General features: G+C 42.4%; 1 protein-coding gene and 1 pseudogene across 2 annotated transcripts in view; one reads left to right on the forward strand and one right to left on the reverse strand.

Moving 5' to 3' along the window:
- The window catches only part of SLC35F3 (solute carrier family 35 member F3), a 427635-nt gene that overhangs the window by 388942 nt on the left and 16472 nt on the right, over positions 1-22221 (forward strand). For both annotated transcript variants that reach the window (XM_055588439.1, XM_055588444.1), the window contains one exon: positions 20957-21176. In XM_055588439.1, the coding sequence (XP_055444414.1) occupies positions 20957-21176 (220 nt within the window). The remainder of the gene's footprint in view (positions 1-20956; positions 21177-22221) is intronic.
- Positions 11570-16361, reverse strand: LOC129641224 (dnaJ homolog subfamily B member 13-like; annotated as a pseudogene).

A 22221-nucleotide genomic window follows, 5' to 3' on the forward strand; every position in this document is an offset into this window, starting at 1 on the left:
TCTTTCCCAGCATCAGGGTCTTTTCCAATGAATCAGTTCTTCACATTAGGTGGCCAAAGTATTGAAGCTCCTCCAACACCACAGTTCAAAAGCATCAATTCTTTGACACTCAGCTTTCTTTATAGTCCAGCTCTCACATCCATGCATGACTACTGGAAAAACCATAGCTTTGACTAGATGGACCTTTGTTGACAAAGTAGTGTCTCTGCTTTTTAATATGCTGTCTAGCTTGGTCATAACTTTTCTTCCAAGGAGCAAGTGTCTTTTAATTTCATGGCTGCAGTCACCATCTGCAGTGATTTGGGAGCCCAAAAAAATAAAGTCTGTCACTGTTTCTACTGTTTCCCCACCTATTTGCCATGAAGTGATGGAACCGGATGCCAATATCTTAGTTTTCTGAATGTTGAGCTTTAAGCTAACTTTTTCACTCTCCTTTTTCACTTTCATCACGGGGCTCTTTAGTTCTTCTTCACTTTCTGCCATAAGGGTGGTGTTATCTGCATATCTGAGGTCATTGATATTTCTCCCGGCAATCTTGATTCCAGCTTATGCTTCATCCAGCCCGGCATTTCACATGATGTACTCTGCATATAAGTTAAATAAGCAGGGTGAAAATATACAGCTTTGACGTACTCCTATCCTGATTCGGAACCAGTCTGTTGTTCCATATCCAGTTCTAACTGTTGCTTCCTGACCTGCAAACAGGTTTCTCAAGAGGCAGGTCAGCTGGTCTGGTATTCCCATCTATTTAAGAATTTTCCACAGTTTATTGTGATCCACACAGTCAAAGGCTTTGGCATAGTTAATAAAACAGAAGTAGATGTTTTTCTGGAATTCTCTTGCTTTTTCAATGATCCAGCAGATGTTGGCAACTTCATCTCTGGTTCCTCTCCCCTTTCTAAATCCAGCTTGAATGTCTGGAATTTCAAAGTTCACATACTGTTGAAGCCTGGCTTGGAGAATTTTGAGCATTACTTTGCTAGCGTGTGAGATGAGTGCAATTGTGTAGTAGTTTGAGCATTCTTTGGCATTGCCTTTCTTTGGGACTGGAATGAAAATTGACTTTTTCCAGTCTTGTGGCCACTGCTGAGTTTTCCAAATTTGCTGGCATATTGGATGCAGCACTTTCACAGCATCATCTTTTAGGATTTGAAAACTAGAGATACCAAGGGAACATTCCATGCAAAGATGAGCACAATAAAGGACAGAAATGATATAGACCTAACAGAAGCAGAAGATATTAAGAAGAGGTGGCAAAAATACACAGAAGAACTATACAAAAAAAATCTTCACAACCCAGGTAACCACAATGGTATGATCACTCACCTAGAACCAAACACCTTGGAATGCTAAGTCAAGTGGGCCTTAGGAAGCATCACTACGAACAGAGCTAGTGGAAGTGATGGAATTCCAGTTGGGCTCTTTCAAATCCTAAAAGATGATGCTGTGAAAGTGCTGCACTCAATATGCCAGCAAATTTGGAAAACTCAGCAGTGGGCTACTGTCCATGGGGTCGCAAAGAGTCGGACATGACTGAGGGACTAACACACACACACATGGAATCTTAGTTTCCCAACCAGGGACTGGACCGTATTCTTTGTACTGTAAGGCAGAGTCTTAAGCACTGAACCACCAGAGAACTCCCTGAAAGCTTTTACTTTCTAATCTCAGAATTTTAAAGTTGAAAAGCATTCAAGTTTATGAAGTCCAACTCCCCTCCTAATGCTGGAGTGAATATCTTTTACAACCAGTTTTTATCTGCTCTGATAGTCTGAATCAAGATGCCGAGTGGCACAGGGCTCTATGAATAAGCTATGCATCTTAGCTATTCTGCCACTGATCTTTCAATAAAGTCCTTCAATATGTGCTGAAGTCTGAAGAACTACCCCTTGGGTGTGAAATGAGCATCCAAATACAACTCTGCCTGCCCCAGAGGTTGTAACCTAATTCTCTCCATGGCACCTGTTTTCTTTATGATACAGATATGCACTAATTATGGGTGTTGGTAGAGAATTTTAAGCTAACCCTTGGGTCATCATTAAACTTGCTCACATTCTATTATGAATTTTTCAGGAAATTTTTCTGAAATATATAGAAAACTGTAAGAAGGAAGGTATTTGTCACCTTTTTATTATAATAGGGGGAAATGGAAGTAATATAATGTCTAATAATGGGGGGATACTTGCTTCCCTGGTGGCTCAGATGGTAAAGTGTCCGCCTGCAGTACGGGAGACCTGAGTTTGATCCCTGGGTCAGGAAGATCCCCTGGAGAAGGAAATGGCAACCCACTCCAGTACTCTTGCCTGGAAAATTACATGGATGGAAGAGCCTGGTGGGCTACAGTCCATGGGGTCACAAAGAGTCGGACACGACTGAGAGACTTTACTTCACTTCAATGGGGGGATAGCTGAAGCTCTCACAATATAATTTATCAGCCTTAAATCTATGCAGAATATAGCAAAATATCCATGCAGAATACCAGTGACCCAGAGCTATGTAGATGAAACAAAAAATAATTCAGTAAGTAGAAAACCATGTAACATCAAGGGAACATTCTTAGGAGATGTCATCAGTTAAAAAGCCCGATATGGGCTGGCGTGACACAGTGATCACACCCATGTAGACACATTTCTCCGGGGAGGACCTGAAGGATTATCTCAGTCTGTTGGAAATTTATCTGTTGGAAATTAGACAGATCCAATAGCTGTGGTTACAGTTCTAATTTTGCCATGCCTATATTTCCAATCATGATTTTTATTTTCAGTAAGTATAGTTTGTATTTGCAGCAGAAAGGAAGCCCAAATTAGTCATTTCATTTAATTATAATTTTTATTTCATACATTAGTCAATCTCTCTTTTTTTAATCTATTGACCTGCTGCTGCTGCTGCTGAGTCGTTTCAGTCGTGTCCAACTCTGTGTGACCCCATAGACGGCAGCCCACCAGGCTCCCCTGTCCCTGGGACTCTCTAGGCAAGAACACTGGAGTGGGTTGCCATTTCCTTCTCCAGTGCATGAAAGTGAAAAGTGAAAGTGAAGTCGCTCCATCATGCCAACTCTTAGCGACCCCATGGACTGTAGCCTACCAGGCTCCTCTGTCTGTGGGATTTTCCAGGCAAGAGTACTGGAGTGGGGTGCCATTTCCTCCTCCAATCTATTGATCTACCCAAATCTATATATTTTTGATCTTCTACTATGTACGTATGTGTGTTTCCCTGAAATTGGATACCATATTTTATCACCATCAATATATACTAACATGAATGCAAGCTTATTTAAGTACAGACTGTGGACAGGGATGAAGTGAAGTGAGCTGAAAGTCACTCAGTCATGTCCGACTCTTAAATTGCAGGCGAATTCTTCACCAGCTGAACCACAAGAGGGGCGGGGGTGAACAGGGATGGTCGGGATCAAAAACATCATCTGGTGGAATTATTCCAATGACCCTGATAAGAAAGAACCTAGTACAGAGATTTGAGCCACAAGTACAAAAACACACCAGAGCCTCTCAATATAGACAGATCCAAGAAGAAAATCGGTAGTCTTCTTCCTTAGCGCTCAACACTGGATTTTACTCCTAGGGATCTAAGCTATGTCCTGAGCTCCCTGCCCTGGCACTGAGTTGCATCCCCCTGGCACCACACTGCACTCAATGTGGGGGATCTCTGCCTGGTATCAGCTGGGGGTGTCCTGCGTGTCCTCCCAGACATAACACATCACCATGTTTTTAATGGCAAATAGTAAAATGACAGAATTAAAACTAAATGGAGCATTAATTACACTAAATGTAAATAAATTAAAGTCTTGATTAAAAGATTCGTGGAAGTATAAACTGGCACAACGAATTTTGAAAACCATTATTCGTATGTGTGTGTATCTATGTGTATGTATGTTAAGTCGCTTCAGTCTTGTCTGACTCTTTGCAACCCTGTGGACTGTAGCCTGCCTGGCTTCTTCGTCCATGGGATTCTCCAGGCAAGAACACTGAAGTGGGTTGCCATGCCCTCCTCCAAGGGATCTTCCTGACCAAGGGATCGAACCACACCTCCTATGTCTCCTTCATTGACAAGTGGGTTCTTTACCTCTAGCACCTTCTGGGAGGAGTGTATCCATATCCAAGTATATAGATATCCTCAGAAACTTCATTTCCCCTCTGTGATATATATCCAACATAAATGCATACAAATGTGCACCAAATATATGTAAACGTTCATAGCAACACTGCTCATAATCCACATCACTCAATGTCTGTCAACTGTAGGATGAATAATAGTGGTACATTCGTAAAGTTAGATGCCACATAGCAAGTGAATTACTGGTACTTAAAACAATATGGATATGATCTCTCAGACATAATACTAAGTAAAAGAAACCAACACTAAAGAGTACATAATGTATGGTTCCAACTTTATTAAGATGAAAAAAGTAAATATGGAGATAGTACTCTCCATACTGATTATATAATATTTAAGGGCATAGATAATGACTAGGAGAGGGCTCAGGGGAAGCTTCTGGGGTGTGGGTATATATTCTGTATCTTGGTAGAGATGGTGTAACATGTGTGTTTTATTTTATAAAAATTAAACTGTATGTTTTACCTTTTGTGCACTTAAATATATGTTATATATTTTAAAAGGTTTTTCTTAAAAAAAAGTAAAATTTTATTTACAATATTGTCAAAAAGAATAAAGTGCTTAGGAGTAAACATAACTAAGGAGGTGAAAGACTTACATGTAGGAAACTACAAAATATACCAGAAAAAAATTGAAGAAGACACAAACAAATGGAAAGACATCCAGTGTTCATGAATGGAAGACTTAATACTTATAAGATATCACTGATCCCCAAAGCTATCTACAGATTTAATGCAATCCCTATCAAAATCCCAACAGCATGTTTTCTCAGAAATAATAAAATCTACCCTAAAATTTATACAGAATCTCAAGGGATACAAAATAGCCAAAACAATCTTGAAACACAAGAACAAGGTTGGAGGTCTCACACTTCCTGATTACAAAACTTATAAAGCATAGTCATTAAAATTGGCTTAAAATGTGGTACTGGCATGAAGATAGACATACACACCAACAGATTAGAGTAGGGAACCCAGAAATAAACCCTCACATATATGGTCAACGATGTTTTCACAGGTGCCAAGACCATCCAATGGGAAAAGGATGGTCTTTTCTACAAATATTGCTAGGAAAGCTGAATATTGACATGCAAAAGAAAGAAGTTAGAGCCTAACTTTACACACTATACAAAAATTAATTCAAAATGAATCAAATTTCCAAGAGGTAGCACTATAAAACTCTTCAAAGAAAGTGCAAGGGCTTTTTTTGGCAATATATTTGGAAATGATTGCTTGGGTATGACGCTGAAAACACAGGCAACAAAAGTGAAAATCAGACACCGTAGAAATTTAACATTCTTTTGCATCAAAGGACACAATCATCAGAATGAAAAGGCAATCTATGTAATGGAAAAAAAATGCAAATCATTTGTCTGATAAGGAGTTAATATCCAGAATATATGAACTCCTACAACTAAACAACAAAAATAAACAATGAAAAAATGGGTAAAGGGCTTGAATAGACGTTCTCCAAAGAATAGCAAACAAGCTTATGAACAGATGCTCAACATCACTAATTATGATGGAAATGCAAATCAGAAGCACAATGAGGTATCACTGTATATCCAACTAGTGTTGACAAGGATGTGAAAAAAATGGAACCCTTGTGCACTTTTGGTGGAATGTAAAATGATATGACCTCTAGGCAAAACAGTGTGATAATTCCTCAAAAAAAAAAAAAAAAGTAGAATTATATTATCCAGTAATTCTACTTCTGAGTTGTCGTTTTTGTTCAGTCTCTAAGTTGTGTCTGACTTTTTGTGATCCCATGGACTGCAGCACACCAGGCTTCCCTGTCTTTCACTATGTCCCAGAGTTTGCTCAAATTCATGTCCATTGAGTTAGTGACGTTATACAACCATCTCATCTTCTCGTCCTCTTCTCCTTTTGCCTTCAATCTTTCCCAGCATCAGGGTCTTATCCAACGAGTTGGCTCTTCGCATCATGTGGGCAAAATATTGGAACTTGAGCCTGAACTTCAGCATCAGTCCTTCCAATGAGTATTCAGGGTGGATTTCCTTTAGGATTGACTGGTTTGACCTCCTTGCTGTCCAGGGGACTCTCAAAAGTCTTCTCCAGCACCACAGTTCAAAAGCATCAATTCTTTGGCACGCAGATTTCTTTATGGTCTAATTTCTGGGTTATATACCACTTTTGGGTATATGTAAAAAAGGATTGAAGTCAAGGTCTCAAAGAGGTATTTGTATATCAATGTCCATAGCAGCATTATTCACAATAGCCAAGAGGTGGAAGCAACCGAAGTGTCCATCAATAGATGAATGGATAAACAGCATGTGATATATATACGCAAAGGAATATTTTTTTTTACACAAAGGAATATTATTCAGCCTTAAATGGAAGGAAATGTTGACACATGCCACAACATGGATGAACCTTGAGGGCATTATGCTAAGTGAAATAAGCCAGTTACAAAAGGACAAATACTGTATGATCCCCCTTATTTGAGGTACCTATTAATACAATAGACAGTTCATAGAGACAGGAAGTAGAATGGCAGTTGCCAGCAGCTGTAGGAGACAGGAATGAGTAGTGGTCATGTAGAGTACAAAGTTTCAGTTTTGTAAGATAAAAAGGGTTCTAGAGATTGGTTAGCTAACAATGTGAATGTTTTTAACTCCACTAAATAGCTGCTGAACTAAATAATTAAACATAGTTAAGATGAGGAACTTCCCTGATGGTCCGTGGCTAAGGCTTCACACTCCCAATGCAGGGGACTTGGGGTCAGTCCCTGTTCAGGGAACTCGATCCCACGTGCTGCAACTAGGACCTGCCGCAGCCAAATAAATACTTTTTTAAAGACTCTAGTGCATCAGTCAGTTCAGTTCAGTCGGTCAGTCGTGTCCGACTCTTTGTGACCCCATGAATCACAACACGCCAGGCCTCCCTGTCCATCGCCAACTCCCAGAGTTCACTCAGACTCAGATCCATTGAGTCAGTGATGCCATAGATGTGATCAAAATTCAATGAGTCAGCATATGGGGAAAAAAGAGGGGAAATGGTTAAGATGGTACCTTTTGCTATCTGGATTTTACCATGATTTTTAATTTTTTTAAAGAAATAAAGCAAACAGGAGGGAGAGAGAGAGAGATAGCATGAACCTTGGGATCCAAACTTAGCTGCACCTGAGAATCATTTGGAAATTTTTAAAAATACAGCCCAGTCTCATTTTAATGCAAATTTGCAGTAACAAAATACAGGTATGACTAATGTTTCATTTATGCATAAAATTTCAAATAATGTGACTCCCTTGAGATTTTTAAAGTTAAACAAGAATCACAGTTTCAACTTGGAGGGAAAGAGGGAACTATAAATGCCAGGTGGCAGTGTTAACATGAGTTGCAAACAGAAACACGGTGCTACTGTGGGAAAATACATCAAGAAATACACATTTTGCATTATGGCATGCTGTGAGGAACGTCACCCTCATGTAAACGGCACCATCTCTACTGAGTCCTAGGCCCCTTGAGGAACAGGATGATTGGACATGTTTAGAGACGAATCCAAGCAGTTTGTATTTTTAAAAGCTCCCTGAGATTTCTAAGACTGATGGTGTGTGCGTCAATGCTCGAAAACCAGTGGTCCTCCAGAAAGGAATAAGCGCATTCATTCTGTTAAAAAAATTTATTTACACATATTATGGGCTAAGTTCTAGGGACATAAAATGAAGCAGAAATATAATGACCACATGGATCTTACATTCTAGTGAAGAAGTCAGGTGATTAAATAAGCAGTTAAAATAAAGGATCCTACACCTATGATGAGGCTTCCAGGTCATTGGAAACATACGTCAGGCACTTCATTGGAGAGGGTGTATGCGCTGATACCCAGTGGTTGGAAAGAAACCACCTAACGAAAGAGGAATAGAGAAGGAGGAAGGAGGAAGAGTATTTCGAGGGAATAGAGAATCCAATGAGACCCAGAGCAAAATAAAGAGCACTGAAGCCAAGTGACCGAAATGAGTTCAAAGTGGCTTAAATTCCGAGTAGCAAAGGAGAAGTGATGGGTAAAGCTATGGGATGGGCAGAGGCCAGTTCAGGACAGACCTGGTAAGCCTGTGGGGAGCTTGGCCCTTTTATTTATTATCCTAAATAAAAGTGAGGGGAAAGAAGGATCTCTCTCTGATTGTAGCATGGAGTGTGGAATGGGTTGAATTGGAAGAGAGGCAACTGTGAAGAGAAGCTCCCAGCAGCCGTGGTCCAGTTAAGAAGGAACAGAGGCAAGTGTGGTCACAACAATAAGAAACTTAGGAGAAATAAACCTTGGTGATGAATTAGATGTGAAAGGGGAAAAGCAGATGTTAAGAGCGATTCCCAAGTGTCTAGCAATTGTGGTACCTTATGGTGATTATACAGTGGAAGTGACAAATTCAAGGGATTAGATCTGACAAGAGTGCCTGAAGAACTATGGACAGAGGTTCCTGACATTGTACAAGAGGCAGTAATCAAGACCATCCCCCAAAAAAGGAAATGCAAAAAGGCAAAATGGTTGTCTGAGAAGGCCTTACAAACAGCTGAGAAAAGAAGAGAAGTGAAAGGCACAGGAGAAAAGAAAAGATATGCCCATTTGAATGCAGAGTTCCAAAGAATAGCAAGCAGAGATAACAAACCCTTCCTCAGCAATCAATGCAAATAAATAGATGAAGACAATAAAATGGGAAAGTCTAGCGATCTCTTCAAGAAAGTTAGAGATACCAAGGGAACATTTCATGCAAAGATGGGCACAGTAAAGGACAGAAATGATATGGACCTGACAAGCAGAAGATATTAAGAAGAGGTGGCAAGAATACACAGAAGAACTATATAAGAAAGATCATCATGACCCAGATAACCACGATGGTGTGATCACTTACCTAGAGCCAGACATCCTGGAATGGGAAGTCAAGTGGGCCTTAGGAAGCATCACTATGAACAAAGCTAGTGGAGGTGATGAAATTCCAGTTGAGCTATTTCAAATCCTGAAAGATGATGCTGTGAAAGTGCTACACTCAATATGCCAGCAAATTTGGAAAACTCAGCAGTGGCCACAGGACTGGAAAAGTTCAGTTTTCATTTCAATCCCAAAGAAAGGCAATGCCAAAGAATGTTCAGTTCTTCTACTGTACAATTGCACTCATCTCACAAGCTAACAAAGTAATGCTCAAAATTTTCCAAGCTAGGCTTTAACAGTATGTGAACCAAGAACTTCCAGATGTTCAAGCTGGATTTAGAAAAGGCGGAGGAACAAGAGATCAAATTGCCAACCAGAAAAACATCTACTTTTGCTTTATTGATTACACCAAAGCTTTTGACTGTGTGGATCATAATAAACTGTGGAAATTTTTTAAAGAGATGGGAATACCAGACCACCGGACCTGCCTCCTGAGAAACCTGTATGCAGGTCAGGAAGCAACAGTTAGAATTGAACATGGAACAACAGATGGGTTCCAAACTGGAAAAGGAGTACATCAAGGCTGTATATTGTCACCCTGCTTATTTAACTTATATGCAGAGTACATCATGAGAAATGCTGGACTGGATGAAGCACAAGCTGGAATCAAGATTGCCGGGAGAAATATCAATAACCTCAGATATGCAGATGACACCACCCTTATGGCAGAAAGCGAAGAATAACTAAAGAGCCTCATGATGAAAGTGAAAAAGGAGAGTGAGAAAGTTGGCTTAAAACTCACCATTCAGAAAACTAAGATCATGGCATCCGGTCCCATCACTTCATGGGAAATAGATTGGGAAACAATGGAAACGGTGACAGACTTTATTTTGGGGGGCTCCAAAATCACTGCAAATGGTGATTGCAGCCATGAAATTAAAACACGCTTACTCCTTGGAAGGAAAGTTATGACCAACCTAGACAGCATATTAAAAAGCAGAGACATTACTTTGTCAACAAAGGTCTGTCTAGTCAAAGCTATGGTTTTTCCAGTGGTCATGTATGGATGTGAGAGTTGGACTGTGAAGAAAGCTGAGCGCTGAAGAATTGATGCTTTTGAACTGTGGTGTTGGAGAAGACTCTTGAGAGTCCCTTGGACTGCAAGGAGATCCAACCAGTCCATCCTAAAGGAAATCAGTCCTGAATATTCATTGGAAGGACTGATGCTCAAGCTGAAACTCCAGTACTTGGGCCACCTGATGTGAAGAACCGACTCATCTGAAAAGACCCTGATGTTGGGAAAGATTGAAGGCGGGAGAAGAAGGGGATAAAAAGAGGATGAGATGGTTGGATGGCATCACCGATGCGATGGACATGAGTTTGAGTGAGCTCCGGGAGTTTGTGATGGACAGGGAGGCCTGGTGTACTGCAGTCCATGGGGTCACAAAGAGTTGAACACGACTAAGTGACTGAACTGAGCTGACTATGGTGATTGAGCATTGAGGGGAAAGATGGGGCATTCATTAGGAAATGCTGAATATTCAGTGTCTGGTGTCCAGGATGCGGATGGTACCAGATGGAGAAGTTTCTTCACTAGACAGTGACTGGCTGGCCTTTGAAACCTAGATTGTAGATGAGATTGCCTCAGTCATTGTTTGCAAGGTAATAAGAGAGTGGACTAGAAGAGAACCCTGGAAGATACCAAGGAAGCCTTGGGAGGGTGTGGAGAAGTGGGAGAAAGTCCAGAGGAGTGTGCTGAGTTGGAAGCCAAAAAGGGTGTTTCAGGGAGGAACAGTCAGTGATGGTTTCCAAGAGTAAGATGAAGACCTGAAAGTGCCTGTTGGATTTAGCAACAGAAGGTCTCTGGTAACCGATCTAGGGGGTTGGGTGAGTGGTGGGAGCAGACATTGAATTAGGGTGAGCTGAGGGTGAGAGAGGTGGTCATGGGGGACATGAGTGCCATGACTCTTCTAAAAGCTTGGCTCTGAAAGAGGGCTGGAGAGAGGGAAAGGGGTTGATGAGATGCTTGCTCTTGCTTTAGGTGGGGGAGCATTTTGTTAATATTAAGCTTGGTGAGGCTTCAGTTCAGTTCAGTTCAGTCACTCAGTCGCGTCCAACTCTCTTTGCAACCCCATGAATCACAGTACGCCAGGCCTCCCTGTCCATCACCAACTCTCAGAGTTCACTCAAACTCATGTCCATCGAGTTGGTGATGCCATCCAGCCATCTCATCCTCTGTCGTCCCCTTCTCCTCCTGCCCCCAATCCCTCCCAGCATCAGGTGGTGAGGCTTAGACATGTTTAATGGTGATGGAAAGGATCCAGAAGAGAAAGGGGGCCATTGGGAGTGTTCACTGAGGAGTGAGCCCAGGCTGCAGTTCAGTCAAACTTGAACTTGAGAGCATCACTTAATCTGTCTGAGTTACAGCATTTTTTTTTAAAAGGAAAAAGAAACACTTTATTTCCTTAAATATAAAGGGACAGAGAGGCATGCTGCAGTCCATGGGGTCGCAGAGTCAAACATGACTTAGCGACTGAACAACAACAAAAACTTCATTGTGTCAGTTTAAAAGTTCCATGAGGATGCCATCCCATCCCCATGTCCTGTCTATGCCGTGGGCTGGCTCCACCGCACACCTGAGGCTGAGCTGGGGCCCAGCTAGCCTTCACCTCCCCTGCTCCGGGCCCAGCCCACCAGAGCCAGGTCAACAGTGCCTGGCGTAGCATCTCCTTCTGCTGGGGTGTGAGACAGGTAGGGAACTGGCTGGTGCAGAAAATGAAGACATCCCCCTTCTTCATGGGGTTCTCTGGCAACAACATCCCCTTACCTGGCACCTTCTTGTAGTCCTTGGGGTGGACAGTGTTACTGGCGGGGATGTTGAGCAGTCATCTAGGGTCTTCACCTCCACGGAGTAGTGGGTCAGAGCCTTACTCAAGGAGATGGAGATCACAAAGAAGAGGTTGTCGTTCTCCCTGTGGAAGCAAGGGTGCAGTTTCTCCTTTATGATAAGATGATGTCAGCTGAGATGATGTTGGGATTCTAGTCCTCTTCCTTCTCAAAGGTGATACACGTGCCCTGCCTTCAACCAGGCTTTACGTCATCCGTAAGGATCTCGTCCCTCATGGTAGAGGAGTACCCATACTCGTTCAGCACTCTTTGGGAGCTCTTAATTTTCTGAGTTCGGTCAAAGAATAGGGTAGGTTTTCTATCTATGGTTTTCAAACTGCACCCCTCAAGGCTGTCTCAGGGCACTCATCATGGCAGCTTCAGCCACAGCAGCCTCTCGTGTTTTTAAACAGTTTTTAGTTTTTAGCAAGTTAATACTGATACATGTACATATCTTGGAAAAGCAAAATAACAATAAAAGAATTATCATAAAAATAGCAACTCCTGCTCCACACCTGCTCACTCTCAGTCACTCCCAGTTCTTATGGATATTTATGACAGTTAGATGCATTGATTTCTGTTAGACCTTCTTCACCTGAGTCTGTTCTCTCATAATGCTATCCCAGTTTTTGGCTAATTATAAGTGGGCAAATTTAACTCATCAACTGTCTCCTTCTACCAGGAACTCCCATTTCTCCTGCCAGAAGTATTTGCCTCTTTTTGTTGCCTTTATCTTGATTTCCATTAATGCTTGCTATTTTTTGAAAATGTTCCACTGCCTCAAAAACCTGTCAGTGTGTTCCCTGTGCTGATTTAATGAGGAGCCTCCCCTCCCAGGGCCTCTGTGACTCCCTGGTCTGCCATCCCAGGACCAGTGTTCAGCCCTGCCTGTGTTGGAGCCTGTCCCCTGCTGCCCTGTCTTCCTCTTGCTTGGTTTACACCCTGGTTTTAACGTAACCCATCCTCCTGTAGCTTGCAAGACCATGTTTCGAGCACTGCCTAACTGAGGACATGTCTATTTCATTCTCACATTTGATGGATGGATGGTTGGCTGATTTTAGAATTCTGACTTGAAAAATATTTTCCTTGAAAAATTGTTAAGGCCATTATTGCCTGGCTTCTGTTTTTATTGTTGAGATGTCTGATGCTATTATGATTTCCTATCCTTTAGCCCCAGGGCTTCCCTGATAGCTCAGCGGGTAAAGAATCCTCCTTTCATGCAGGAGACCTCGGTTCAGTTCCTAGGTTGGGAAGTTCCCCTAGAGAAGGGATAGGCTACCCACTCCAGTATTCTTGGGCTTCCCTTGTGGCTCAGCTGGTAAAGAATTCATCTTCAGTGTGGGAGACCTGGGTTCAATCCCTGGGTTGGGAAGATCTCCTGGAGAAGGGAACAGCTACCCACTCCAGTATTCTGGAATGCTGTATTAGTTTCAGGCATATGGACTTCCCAGGAGGCACAGTGGTAGAGAATCCACCTCCCATTGCAGGAGGCACAAGAGACTTTGGTTCTATCCCTGAGTCTGGAAGATCCCCTGGAGAAGGAAATGGCAACCTACTCCAGTATTCTTGCCTAGAAAATTCCATGGACAGAGGAGCCTGGTGGGCTACAGTCCGTGGAGTCTCAAAGAGTCAGACACTGAGTCAGACTGAGCAACTGAGCGCATCCTTTGGCCAGTTTTATTTCTCTAGGGAGCCTTAAGTCTTATCTTTATCCCTTTTTTGCCACAAGTATATGCCTTGTCATGGTTTTTCATTCATTTTGCTTGGTACTTGATCAGCCTTTTCATTATGAAGACTCACATCCTATAGTTCCAAAAAACTTTCTTGAATTATTTATTTTGTAATTTCCTCCATTTCATTTTTTCCATTTTCTCTTTCTAATGTTCTTTTCAGTTCAATATTAGACCTTCTAGCTTGACCTTCTCATTTTATCTTTTTTTTTCTTTGTTTTTCTCTCTCACTGTCTCCCACTCCTCGAGATTAATCAACTTTATATTCTAACTCTTCTGTTAATTTTTTAAATGTGGCTACTCTATATTTAAATTGAAAAATTACTGCCATTTTTATAACCATTTATTATTGTGTCATGGATACAATTTCTTCTCTTCTCTCTCTAAAGTTACCTCCTCCCTAACCCAAACTGTGTAAATCCTAACTATCCTTCAGTATTGTTGTTGTTGTTATTTAGTTGCTAAATCATGTCCAACTCTTTGTGACTCCCTGAACTATATATAGCCTTCCAGGCTTTTCTATGCATGGGATTTCCCAGGAAAGAAAATCCTTTTTTTGGATTCCTTAGAATTGGGAAATCCTTATCCAGGGGATCTTCCCGGCCCAGGGATCAAACCTACATCTCCTGCTTGGTAGGCAGATTCATGATCACTGAACCACCTGGAATGCCAACTGTCCTTCGAGGTTCAACTCAAAACCTTATCTTTTAGGAGACCTTCTCCAATCAGTCCAACTCTTGCCACTAGATAGGAATTCTATAGCACTATTATATTCCACAGTACTTTATAGGTAATTTTATTTAAACTTGCATTACTTCCTTTTGAGGAATCAGTCTTATCTCCCCAATTTTACCATAATCTTTCAAAAAGAGGGACTATTTACTTGTTTTGTATCAGCTACAGTGCCTTGTCTAGAATTGTGACTATAACAAGTGATAAACAGGTGCTTATTGATTTGAATTAAATGATAAGCCATCCTTATCCCACCAAACCAACCTATCCCAGTGAGAGTTCTTTAAAGAGCACCAAGGACATAGGTATTTTTAAAATTACGTAAGTGTAGAACTTACAGATTTTTATAGCTTTCCCTGTCTTTCACAGTGTTTCAGCTCAGTTCAGCCGCTCAGTCGTGTCTGACTCTTTGCAACCCTATGGACTGCAGCACACCAGGCCTCCCTGTCCATCACCAACTCCCAGAGTTTACTCAAACTCATGTCCATTGAGTCAGTGATGCCATCCAACCATCTCATCCTCTGTCATCCCCTTCTCCTCCAGCCTTCAATCTTTCCCAACATCAGGGTCTTTTCAAATGAGTCAGCTCTTTGCATCAGGTGGCCAAAGTATTGGAGTTTCAGCTTTAGCATCAGCCCTTCCAATGAACACCCAGGACTGATTTCCTTTAGGATGGACTGGTTGGATCTCCTTGCAGTCCAAGGGACTCTCAAGAGTCTTCTCCAACACCACAGTTCAAAAGCATCAATTCTTCTGCACTCAGCTTTCTTTATAGTCCAACTCTCACATCCATACGTGACTGCTGGAAAAACCATAGCTTTGACTAGACAGACCTTTGTTGACAAAGTAATGTCTCTGATTTTAATATGCTGTCTAGGTTGGTCATAACTTTCCTTCCAAGGAGTAAACGTCTTTTAATTTCATGGCTGCAGTCACCATCTGCAGTGATTTTGGAGCCCCAAAAAATAAAGTCAGCCACTGTTTCCCCATCTATTTGCCATGAAGTGATGGGACCAGAGGCCATGATCTTAGTTTTCTGAATGTTGTTTCATCTACACCTAATTCAGCAGTAATATTTTAGTGAATTCCTTTTATTAAGTGTTCCTTGAAGCTCTCAACATAAATTTCGTAGAAAAGCACAGTCATACTTTTCTCAGTCACACTTCATTGATTTAGGAAATATTTAATTGAATTATGCACTTGAAACAACCAAGAACAGTGGACACAAGCAGGGTTGGAAGCAAACACATTGAAATCTTGGCCAACATGATCCAGGCTGGTAGAACCTGAAGGGCTTGGGTATGCTAAGGAGTAAGTTGCCAGCTTCAGGCCTTTGTCCTGCCAGGAATGAATGGTGTTAGACTGTTGTGTCAGCCAAGTGGAAGCAGTCAAGAGAGTGTCTACTATCCTCTATTCTTGGTATACCAAGAAGAGGACTTTGGCAGAAATGGATTTGTGCTCATCATCTATCTTGGGTTCCTTTCCTATCAAGGGTGTATGTGGGTCATATACCCAAGCCAGCTGACATGGCTTAGTACATAGTCTTTGATCTGAAAACAACTCAGGTTTACTGACTCAGGGGCCAATCATCTTAGTCTCATTTGAACCAAAATCTACCCACCTGATCTGTAATCCCCTGACCATGAATCCTCAAAGGGCCAACAGAGCTCCGCTGGGCCTAGAAATCATGCCTTTTCCATCTCTGGGATGTAGTCCCACTCTGAGTGTGTGCTTAGTCATGTCTGACTCTTTGCAACTCCATTGACTGTAGCCCAGAAGTCTTCTCTGTCCTTGGGATTTTCCTAGCAAGAATACTGGAGTGGGTTGCTGTTTCCTACTCCAGGGAATCTTCCCAACCCAGGGATTGAACCGGCATCTCTTGCACCTCCAACACTAGCAGGCAGATTCTTTACCAACGCGCCATCTGGGCATTCTCTCCTCCTACTTCCGGTCGGCAACCTGCACTGTTCATTACCCAGCCATACTTATTCCCCATCTGCCACTTCGACAGCCACTGCACTTTGGATGAGTCAAACATCAATTCTCAGAGAGGAGATATCTGAGTTGACTTTGTATGGCCCCCTGCCACAACATGACTCATTTTTTATAATAGGGGAAACTTGGAAATCCTCCTTGTGTTACATTCCCTTTGGAAGGCTAACCTCTAAGTTTAATCCAAGGTGTGTGTACTCAGTCACGTCCAACTCTTTGCAACCCCATGGACTGTATCTCGCCAGGCTCCTCTGTCCATGGAATTTCCCAGGCAAGAATATTGGAATGGGTTGCCATTTCCTATTCCAGGGGATCTTCCTGACCCAGGGATTGAACCAGCAACTCTTGCATCTCCTGTTGTAGGAGGCAGATAATTTACCACTGTGCCATCTGGGAAGCCCACTGATATTAATGACATTAAAAAATACTTGTCTTTCCTACTGATCATACTCAAGGGACTGACATCACTTTTTTGTGAGCCTTCATGATCACACACATGAAGGAAGCTGCCCCTGGTCACCATCCCTGAAAAAAGGAGGTGGTTGTTCAATCGCTCAGTCATGTCCAACTCTATGCACTCTCATGCCTATCTCACACCAGGCTTCCCTGTCCTTCACTATCTCCTGGAGTTTGCTCACATTCATGTCCATTGAGTTGGTGATACTATCTAACCCATCTCATCCTCTGCCGCCCTCTTCTCCTTTTGCCTTCAGTCTTTCTCAGCATCAGTCTTTTTCAGTGACTCAACTCTTTGCATCAGGTGGCCAAAGTACTGGTGCTTCAGCTTCAGCATCAATGCTTCCAATGAATCTTCAGGGTCGATTTCCTTTAGAATTGACTGGTTTATCTCCTTGCAGTGCAAGGGACCCTCAAGAGTCTTCTCCAGCACCTCAGTTCAAAAGCATCAATTCTTCGGTGCTCAGCCTCCTGCATGGTCCAACACTCACATTGGTACAAGACTACTGGAAAAGCCATAGTTCTGATTATATAGATCTTTGTCAGCAGAGTGATGTCTTTGCTTTCTGTCATAGCTTTCCTTTCAAGAAACAAAGGTCTTTTAATTTCATGGCTGCAGTCACCATCTGCAGTGATTTTGGAGCCCAAGAAAATAAAATCTGTCACTGATTCCACTTTTTCCCCTTTTATTTTTCATGAAGTAATGGGACTGGATGCCATGATCTTAGTTTTTTTAATGTTGAGTTTTAAGCCAGTTTTTTAACTCTCTTCTTTCACCCTCATCAAGAGGCTCTTTAGTTCCTGTTCACTTTCTGCCATAAGGGTGGTATTATCTGCATATCTGAAGTGTTTGATATTTCTCCCAGCAATCTTGATTCCAACTTGTGCTTTATCCAGTCCAGCATTTTGCATAATGTACTCTGCATATAAGTTAAATAAACAGGGTGACAATATGGGAGAAATCTCAATAACCTCAGATATGCAGATGACACCACCCTTATGGCAGAAAGTGAAGAGGAACTCAAAAGCCTCTTGATGAAAGTGAAAGAGGAGAGTGAAAAAGTTGGCTTAAAGCTCAACATTCAGAAAACGAAGATCATGGCATCCGGTCCCATCACTTCATGGGAAATAGATGGGGAAACTGTGGAAACAGTGTCAGACTTTATTTTGGGGGGCTCCAAAATCACTGCAGATGGTGACTGCAGCCATGAAATTAAAAGACGCTTACTCCTTGGAAGGAAAGTTATGACCAACCTAGATAGCATATTCAAAAGCAGAGACATTACTTTGCCAACAAAGGTCCGTCTAGTCAAGGCTATGGTTTTTCCAGTGGTCATGTATGGATGTGAGAGTTGGACTGTGAAGAAAGCTGAGCACTGAAGAATTGATGCTTTTGAACTGTGGTGTTGGAGAAGACTCTTGAGAGTCCCTTGGACTGCAAGGAGATCCAACCAGTCCATCCTAAAGGAGATCAGTCCTGGGTGTTCATTGGAAGGGCTGATGCTAAAGCTGAAACTCCAATACTTTGGCCACCTGATGCGAAGAGCCGACTCATTGAAAAAGACTCTGATGCTGAGAGGGATTGGGGGCAGGAGGAGAAGGGGACGACAGAGAATCAGATTGCTGGATGGCATCACCAACTCAATGGATATGAGTTTGAGTGAACTCCAGGAGTTGGTGATGGACAGGGAGGCCTGGCGTGCTGCGATTCATGGGGTCGCAAAGAGTCGGACACAACTGAGCGACTGAACTGAACTGAACTGAACTGATACAGCCTTGACGTACTCCTTTCCCAATTTGGAACCAGTCTGTTGTTCCATGTATGGTTCTAACTGTTGCTTCTTGACCTGCATACAGGTTTCTCAAGAGACAGGTAAGGTAGTCTGGTATTCCCATCTCTTTAAAAATTTTCCACAATTTATTATGATCCACACAGTCAAAGGCTTTAGCATAATGAATGAAGCAGAAGTATATGTTTTCCTGGAATTCCCTTGCTTTCTCTGTAATCCATTGGATGTTGGCAATTTGATCTATGGTTTCTCTGCCTTTTCTAAACCCAGCTTGTACATCTGGAAGTTCTCTTTTCATATTCTGCTGAAGGCTAGCTGAAGGATTTTGAGCATAACCTTACTAGCGTGTGAAATGAGCACAATTGTCCAGTAGTTTGAACATTCTTTGGCACTGCTTTTCTTTGGAATTGGAATGAAAACTGACTTTTCCAGTCCTGTGGTCACTGCCTAGTTTTCCAAATTTGCTGGCATATTGAATGCAGCACTTTAATGCATCATCTTTTAGGATTTGAAATAGCTCAGCTGGAATTACCATCACCTCCACTAGCTTTGTCTAAAGTAATGTTTCCTAAGGCCCATTTGACTTTAAACTCCAGCTGGCTCTAGGTGAGTGACCACACCATCATAGTTCTCTGGGTTATTAAGATCTTTTTTGTATAGTTCTGTGTATTCTTGCCATCTCTTCTTAACCTCTTCTGCCTCTGTTAGGTCCTTACCATTTCTGCTCTTTATTCTGCCATTCTTGCATGGAATATTCCTTTGGTATCTCTAATTTTCTTGACAAGATCTCTAGTCTTTCCCATTCTGTTGTTTTCTTCTATTTCTTTGCATTGTTCATTGAAGATGGCCTTCTTATCTTTCCTTGCTCTTCTCTGGAAAGAAGGAAGACTCTTTTGCAAATAGGGGCTGGAGAAAAGTGCATGGAAAGTACAACTGAACTATTGTATGAAAATTAAAGGGCAAACAGAAATATCATGTCAGTTAGATGAAAGTTCCATTCATATAAAGCCAAAATGGAGTCAATTCAGTTGAATCGGTTTCTTGGTAAATTTAGTGATTTGACTGTTTTGCCTGTTGCTGCTTTAGAAGCAGCATAGAGTTCAGCAAACAACGATGAGTTTTCCATTTCTTCTATGGATGTAATGAACAAAAGCAAGTTGCATTTTAGATTGATGGAAAGAACAATCAAATTAAATTTACAATTGCATCCAATCCCTTTGACTCCTGTTTTCATTTTTCTCCTTGATTGTGGCATTTTCATGTTATTAATAGGTGGCCTGGGCTGTGGCTGTTCTCCACCTTAGTGTATTTGACTTGTTCTAGTTCCATCTTTTCTCCCCTCTTCACTCGCTGGCATCTGGGCCACACTGGGCCCTGCTGTGAGCTTGGGCTGTTATGGCTATGGCAGCATGTCCTCTCACGTCCCTCTCCTTGGCCTGGCTCATCCAGCCCAGCAGAATGATGCTTTCCACTCCTGGGCAGGCCAGCAGACAGCTCTCTGCAGAGCCAGCCACTTAGTCCTCTGTTCACACCCTCTGCCCCACCCCACCCCCACCTCCTCCCCTCCATCCTCTTCTGCCTGAGCAAGGTTGGCTTTCTTTTTCTCAAGCAGTTTTTCAAATACCAGTGATCCTTCCCCTAGATTCTGGAAAGGTGATGTTGGAAAACGTTTGTCTGCAGGTGTTTCATCTCCTTCTCTCTTAAGCCACTGAGCTCTTGGATCTGCTCATCCTTCTTGTGATCACCTCTCAGATGACGTGGGGACAGGACCTTCCACCCGTGAAATGACCAACTTAAAAGGCCCTCATGGAGAAAATGTACAGTTAACACCATTGATAAAATAGTCAAAATGTATTAGATGTGCCCAAGAAATGAATGCCACTGCCTGATCCCAGAGACAACTTCATTTGGAGGCAAATTTTTTAAAAATATGTTTTGGGAAGTTCTCTTTGAGTGTCCAGGCCCCTGAGAAGAAAGGCCTAGAGACTTCCTTCTTTTACTAACCAAGTAGCAGAATCCCTTAGGTGGTCACCATGGAACTGGGGCTTCTTCAGATCAAATGGTCCCACCATGAACTTCTCCGAAACCAACCATTCCATACCCAACATGGACCAAAGGAATAATCCACAGTGGCCAATCCTTGTGCTGGGGAGCCTCGTGCAGTGCTTTCTTCAGTGGACTAGATTGAAGGGCTTTGGTAGAAAAACGTTGCTAAAATATAATAATAAATTAAAGGACTCCACCCCTTCCTGCATCTGCTAAAAACAAACAAAAAAACTGGGTAGAAGGGGATTAAAAATGATCTGTCTCAACCCAAGAATATAATAACACTGCCTCTCTTTCCTTGTTTTAGGGAATGCTGTCGATTTTTTGGAGACAATGGCTTGACTTTGAAGGTGTTTTTTACCAAGGCAGCACCCTTTGGTGTTCTTTGGACACTCACAAACTACCTGTACTTACATGCAATAAAGAAAATAAACACTACGGATGTCTCCGTATTGTTCTGCTGCAACAAAGCTTTTGTGTTCTTGCTCTCATGGATCGTTCTCAGGGACAGGTTCATGGGAGTGAGGGTAAGTTCCTTATTCTCTGTCTTCCTCCCTCACTCAGTCATGCCAGCCAAAACCTGCCCATCGGCTTGCTTAACTCCATGTGCTGGACCGTTCAGCCTAAGCTGCTAATCACTCTCCTTCTGATTTGCAGCAGAAAAGGAGCCCAGCCAAGGGCCAGGCTCTTGGGGTGCCTCGCAAACCTTCTTGCTTGCGAACCATTCTAGACAAGCGTTCATTAAAGCACCTTTCATTTCAAGCATTTCAACAAGCATTCCCTAAACTGTGTGCCAGTTGGGGTCCCCCTTAGGGAAGGGGTGATGTATTCAGCCTGCTTCTCACAGTCCCTGCAGCCCAGAGCCCTCAGCTAACACTGCCATAACACTGATATCTAAAACTAAATGTCCTCATCCACGTGGACATGCCCTCTTGGTGGGCCGTTTATCTGGACGGTGCCTTCAATGCCCAAGTGGGCCAGACACACTTAGAAAGTGAAAGTCGCTTAGTCGTGTCCGACTCTTTGTGACCCCATGAACTGTAGCCCCCCAGGCTCCTCTGTCCATGGGGATTCTCCAGGCAAGGATACTGAATGGGTTGCCATGCCTTCCTCCAGGGGATCTTCCCAACCCAGGGATCGAACCCAGGTCTCCTGCATTGCAGGTGGATTCTTTACCAACTGAGCCACCAGGGAAGCCCAGTTCAAATTCTAAACACACTTAAGACCCACTTAAGCACAGTTCAAATTTTGGAGGGACAGTTTCACTTGCTTCAACCCCAGAGGAAGGGAGAATGAAATGATACCCCTTGAATTACCTCATTGTCACCTCTGAGACTGAGTAAATTCCCTTAAAATAGAGTGAAATTTATCTAGTCATATCTTAGAACAATTATGTGAAATATGATAAATGCGCTATCAAACATGAGCCTACAGATAGAGGAGTCCACCCAGGATGAAAGGAATAGGTGACATTTAGCCTTGGAAAATGGCAACCCACTCCAGTATTCTTGTCCGGACAATTCCATGGATAGAGGAGCCTGGCAGGCTACAGTCCATGGAGCTGCAGAGTCA

The sequence above is a fragment of the Bubalus kerabau genome, chromosome 1 (genome assembly GCF_029407905.1).
Source record: "Bubalus kerabau isolate K-KA32 ecotype Philippines breed swamp buffalo chromosome 1, PCC_UOA_SB_1v2, whole genome shotgun sequence".
Taxonomy (NCBI): domain Eukaryota; kingdom Metazoa; phylum Chordata; class Mammalia; order Artiodactyla; family Bovidae; genus Bubalus; species Bubalus kerabau.